Below are 6,546 nucleotides of genomic sequence, written 5' to 3'. Positions count from 1 at the left end.
TTTACATGTACTTACTTTGTCAGACTCCATGCATCATTAATTATCTGAGCTCTATTTACATGTACTTACTTTGCCAGACTCCATGCATCATTAATTATCTGAGCTCTATTTACATGTACTTACTTTGTCAGACTCCATGCATCATTAATTATCTGAGCTCTATTTACATGTACTTACTTTGTCAGACTCCATGCATCATTAATTATCTGAGCTCTATTTACATGTACTTACTTTGCCAGACTCCATGCATCATTAATTATCTGAGCTCTATTTACATGTACTTACTTTGTCAGACTCCATGCATCATTAATTATCTGAGCTCTATTTACATGTACTTACTTTGTCAGACTCCATGCATCATTAATTATCTAAGCTCTATTTACATGTATTTACTTTGTCCGACTCCATGCATCATTAATTATCTGAGCTCTATTTACATGTACCTACTTTGTCAGACTCCATGCATCATTAATTATCTGAGCTCTATTTACATGTACTTACTTTGCCAGACTCCATGCATCATTAATTATCTGAGCTCTATTTACATGTACTTACTTTGCCAGACTCCATGCATCATTAATTATCTGAGCTCTATTTACATGTACTTTCTTTGCCAGACTCCATGCATCATTAATTATCTGAGCTTTATTTACATGTACTAACTTTGTCAGACTCCATGCATCATTAATTATCTGAGCTCTATTTACATATATTTACTTTGCCAGACTCCATGCATCATTAATTATCTGAGCTCTATTTACATGTACCTACTTTGTCAGACTCCATGCATCATTAATTATCTGAGCTCTATTTACATGTACTTACTTTGCCAGACTCCATGCATCATTAATTATCTGAGCTCTATTTACATGTACTTACTTTGTCAGACTCCATGCATCATTAATTATCTGAGCTCTATTTACATGTACTTACTTTGTCAGACTCCATGCATCATTAATTATCTGAGCTCTATTTACATGTACTTACTTTGCCAGACTTCATGCATCATTAATTATCTGAGCTCTATTTACATGTACTTACTTTGCCAGACTCCATGCATCATTAATTATCTGAGCTCTATTTACATATATTTACTTTGCCAGACTCCATGCATCATTAATTATCTGAGCTCTATGTACATGTACTTACGTTGACAGACTTCATGCATCATTAATTATCTGAGCTCTATTTACATGTACTTACTTTGCCAGACTCCATGCATCATTAATTATATAAGCTCTATTTACATGTACTTACTTTGCCAGACTCCATGCATCATTAATTATCTGAGCTCTATTTACATGTACTTACTTTGCCAGACTCCATGCATCATTAATTATCTGAGCTCTATTTACATGTACTTACTTTGTCAGACTCCATGCATCATTAACTATCTGAGCTCTATTTACATGTACTTACTTTGTCAGACTCCATGCATCATTAATTATCTGAGCTCTATTTACATGTACTTACTTTGCCAGACTTCATGCATCATTAATTATCTGAGCTCTATTTACATGTACTTACTTTGTCAGACTCCATGCATCATTACCTATCTGAGCTCTATTTACATGTACTTACTTTGTCAGACTCCATGCATCATTAATTATCTGAGCTCTATTTACATGTACTTACTTTGTCAGACTCCATGCATCATTAATTATCTGAGCTCTATTTACATGTACTTACTTTGTCAGACTCCATGCATCATTAATTATCTGAGCTCTATTTACATATATTTACTTTGCCAGACTCCATGCATCATTAATTATCTGAGCTCTATTTACATGTACTTACTTTGCCAGACTCCATGCATCATTAATTATCTGAGCTCTATTTACATATATTTACTTTGCCAGACTCCATGCATCATTAATTATCTGAGCTCTATTTACATATACTTACTTTGACAGACTCCATGCATCATTAATTATCTGAGCTCTATTTACATGTACTTACTTTGTCAGACTCCATGCATCATTAATTATCTGAGCTCTATTTACATGTACTTACTTTACCAGACTCCATGCATCATTAATTATCTGAGCTCTATTTACATGTACTTACTTTGCCAGACTCCATGCATCATTAATTATCTGAGCTCTATTTACATGTACTTACTTTGTCAGACTCCATGCATCATTAATTATCTGAGCTCTATTTACATATACTTACTTTGCCAGACTCCATGCATCATTAATTATCTGAGCTCTATTTACATGTACTTACTTTGCCAGACTCCATGCATCATTAATTATCTGAGCTCTATTTACATGTACTTACTTTGTCAGACTCCATGCATCATTAATTATCTGAGCTCTATTTACATGTACTTACTTTGCCAGACTCCATGCATCATTAATTATCTGAGCTCTATTTACATGTACTTACTTTGCCAGACTCCATGCATCATTAATTATCTGAGCTCTATTTACATGTACTTACTTTGCCAGACTCCATGCATCATTAATTATCTGAGCTCTATTTACATGTACTTACTTTGTCAGACTCCATGCATCATTAATTATCTGAGCTCTATTTACATGTACTTACTTTGTCAGACTCCATCTGAGCTCTATTTTCATGTACTTACTTTGTCAGACTCCATGCATCATTAACTATCTGAGCTCTATTTACATGTACTTACTTTGTCAGACTCCATGCATCATTAATTATCTGAGCTCTATTTACATGTACTTACTTTGTCAGACTCCATGCATCATTAATTATCTGAGCTCTATTTACATGAACTTACTTTGTCAGACTCCATGCATCATTAATTATCTGAGCTCTATTTACATGTACTTACTTTGCCAGACTCCATGCATCATTAATTATCTGAGCTCTATTTACATGTACTTACTTTGTCAGACTCCATGCATCATTTATTATCTGAGCTCTATTTACATGTACTTACTTTGTCAGACTCCATGCATCATTAATTATCTGAGCTTTATTTACATGTACTTACTTTGTCAGACTCCATGCATCATTAATTATCATAGCTCTATTTACATGTACTTACTTTGTCAGACTCCATGCATCATTAATTATCTGAGCTCTATTTACATGTACTTACTTTGCCAGACTCCATGCATCATTAATTATCTGAGCTCTATTTACATGTACTTACTTTGTCAGACTCCATGCATCATTAATTATCTGAGCTCTATTTACATGTTCTTACTTTGTCAGACTCCATGCATCATTAATTATCTGAGCTCTATTTACATGTACTTACTTTGCCAGACTCCATGCATCTTTAATTATCTGAGCTCTATTTACATATACTTACTTTGTCAGACTCCATGCATCATTAATTATCTGAGCTCTATTTACATATACTTACTTTGCCAGACTCCATGCATCATTAATTATCTGAGCTCTATTTACATGTACTTACTTTGCCAGACTCCATGCATCATTAATTATTTGAGCTCTATTTACATGTACTTACTTTGTCAAACTCCATGCATCATTAATTATCTGAGCTCTATTTACATGTACTTACTTTGCCAGACTCCATGCATCATTAATTATCTGAGCTCTATTTACATGTACTTACTTTGCCAGACTCCATGCATCATTAATTATCTGAGCTCTATTTACATGTACTTACTTTGTCAGACTCCATGCATCATTAAATATCTGAGCTCTATTTACATGTACTTACTTTGTCAGACTCCATGCATCATTAATTATCTGAGCTCTATTTACATGTACTTACTTTGCCAGACTCCATGCATCATTAATTATCTGAGCTCTATTTACATGTACTTACTTTGCCAGACTCCATGCATCATTAATTATCTGAGCTCTATTCACATGTACTTACTTTGTCAGACTCCATGCATCATTAATTATCTGAGCTCTATTTACATGTACTTACTTTGTCAGACTCCATGCATCATTAATTATCTGAGCTCTATTTACATATACTTACTTTGCCAGACTCCATGCATCATAAATTATCTGAGCTCTATTTACATGTACTTACTTTGTCAGACTCCATGCATCATTAATTATCTGAGCTCTATTTACATGTACTTACTTTGCCAGACTCCATGCATCATTAATAATCTGAGCTCTATTTACATATACTTACTTTGCCAGACTCCATGCATCATAAATTATCTGAGCTCTATTTACATGTACTTACTTTGTCAGACTCCATGCATCATTAATTATCTGAGCTCTATTTACATATACTTACTTTGCCAGACTCCATGCATCATTAATTATCTGAGCTCTATTTACATGTACTTACTTTGTCAGACTCCATGCATCATTAATTATCTGAGCTCTATCTACATGTACTTATTTTGCCATACTCCATGCATCATTAATTATCTGAGCTCTATTTACATGTACTTACTAGCCAGACTCCATGCATCATTAATTATCTTAGCTTTATTTACATATACTTACTTTGACAGACTCCATGCATCATTAATTATCTGAGCTCTATTTACATATACTTACTTTGACAGACTCCGTGCATCATTAATTATCTGAGCTCTATTTACATATACTTACTTTGCAAAGTTACATGCATCATTAATTATCTGAGCTCTATTTACATGTACTTACTTTGCCAGACTCCATGCATCATTAATTATCTGAGCTCTATTTACATGTACTTACTTTGCCAGACTCCATGCATCATTAATTATCTGAGCTCTATTTACATATACTTACTTTGCCAGACTCCATGCATCATTAATTATCTGAGCTCTATTTACATGTACTTACTTTGTCAGACTCCATGCATCATTAATTATCTGAGCTCTATTTACATATACTTACTTTGCCAGACTCCATGCATCATTAATTATCTGAGCTCTATTTACATGTACTTACTTTGTCAGACTCCATGCATCATTAATTATCTGAGCTCTATTTACATGTACTTACTTTGCCAGACTCCATGCATCATCAATTATCTCAGCTCTATTTACATGTACTTACTTTGCAAAGTGTCATGCATCATTAATTATTTGAGCTCTATTTACATGTACTTACTTTGCAAAGTTCCATGCATCATTAATTATCTGAGCTCTATTTACAGGATGTATAACCTATAATACAACAATATATGTTTTTCAAGAAAACAATTTGGAAATTAATGATCTTCAAATGTTGGCCTTTAATACAACCTGCAACTATGACTCGGATCATTAAATGCTGTAAACCAACTTATTTTCGCGGATACTTTATTTCACGTTTTACCCTTTCTTGACCACTTCGCGGCTATTGAATTTCGCGATTTTCTGATTTACTTGATGAAGTTTGATAAGGTTAGAGCCAAGTTTTACATATTCGCGACGATTTATACTCGCGTTATTGTTCTACTAGTGAAAATAAATCGCTCGCGAATAACAAGTTGGTTTACAGTATCAGTTTTCGTCGGTCCTGCAGAAGATTCTGTGTGGTTTTATTCGTTTAAGACGTCTGCATGGAAAGCTGTGAAGAAACCATTCAGTATAAACAGAAACAGCACGTCGATCAAAATGTCAGGTTTTTGTTTTTTTACTTTGAGTTTGAATGTCCCTCTGGTATCGTTCGGCTCTCTTTTTGAAGGAAGTGAACAATTCCATGTACCGTAAATCAATTTCTGTTAATTTTTCAATTTGTGTCAAGCCGTTACAAGTGTCATGGAAAAAATGAAATCAGTACGTTATATAAAATGTATACGTCCGAAGCGCTTTTCTGTTTTTACCTTCTCCAGAAACACTCCAAATCAAATATTAAGCCTAGGCAGACAAATTGCAAAAGCAACAATACTCAAATGACTATTGAACAATAACACAATGACGGGATGTAAAGATACCAAACCACGCCGAAAGAATAATCCATGTGATGTACAATAGTATTTTTAAAAAGTTAAATAAAAGAACGATAATGTACTTTATGATCCGTTTTTAGTTGATCTATTAATTTGATCCAATTGTCTTCTGGGTAATTTACTCTGTAGAACCCATATTGTCTTATATTTCCTATATACCAGTCATTCCCACTTATTACTCCTGATAGTAAAACTGAAAGTAAAAAAAAATGATCCATCGATAAATACGATTCGTATCTACAATGATGAAAAAGAAGATGATATGCATTGTTTTTTTAACATGTAAAACTTTGGATAATGTTAAAAATCCATTTCATAGTAAAATATAAAGTGAAAATAAAAAAAAATAAAAACTTATTATTTGGTAAATGAAAAATGAAGATAAAAACATTTTGATAATAGTTTGTCAATTATTAGAGGTTTTAAATATAAACATGAATACAATATTAAATTAGATTTCCCTATATAAAGATATAGAATGATATGTATGATCATATATGCATTTTTATTAGTTGTTTCTTTTATATGTAATGAATTAATAGTATACAATGAGATATGCTGTCTAATAAAGGGACTAGAGTAACAAACAACAGGTCATATTATGTTTAATCTGACCTCCAATAGATTTATGGGGAGATTATTGGTTAATGGACTACACGTGGTGACTATGTATATTTGATATAGGGTGTCTCATGGTTAGT

The 6,546-nt window shown here is 33.0% G+C and overlaps 1 protein-coding gene across 1 annotated transcript in view; it reads right to left on the bottom strand.

Moving 5' to 3' along the window:
• Nucleotides 1-5,018: 5,018 nt before the first annotated feature.
• The window catches only part of LOC134718223 (aminopeptidase N-like), a 31,823-nt gene continuing 30,295 nt past the window's right edge, over nt 5,019-6,546 (bottom strand). The window contains exons 16-17 of the mRNA XM_063580717.1: nt 5,908-6,038; nt 5,019-5,078 (exon numbers count right to left, since the gene is read on the bottom strand). Of these exons, the coding sequence (XP_063436787.1) occupies nt 5,019-5,078; nt 5,908-6,038 (191 nt within the window). The remainder of the gene's footprint in view (nt 5,079-5,907; nt 6,039-6,546) is intronic.

Source organism: Mytilus trossulus, chromosome 5, assembly GCF_036588685.1.
Source record: "Mytilus trossulus isolate FHL-02 chromosome 5, PNRI_Mtr1.1.1.hap1, whole genome shotgun sequence".
Taxonomy (NCBI): domain Eukaryota; kingdom Metazoa; phylum Mollusca; class Bivalvia; order Mytilida; family Mytilidae; genus Mytilus; species Mytilus trossulus.
Note: the sequence above shows the minus strand (reverse complement) of the source record. Positions and strands in the feature narration are given on the sequence as shown.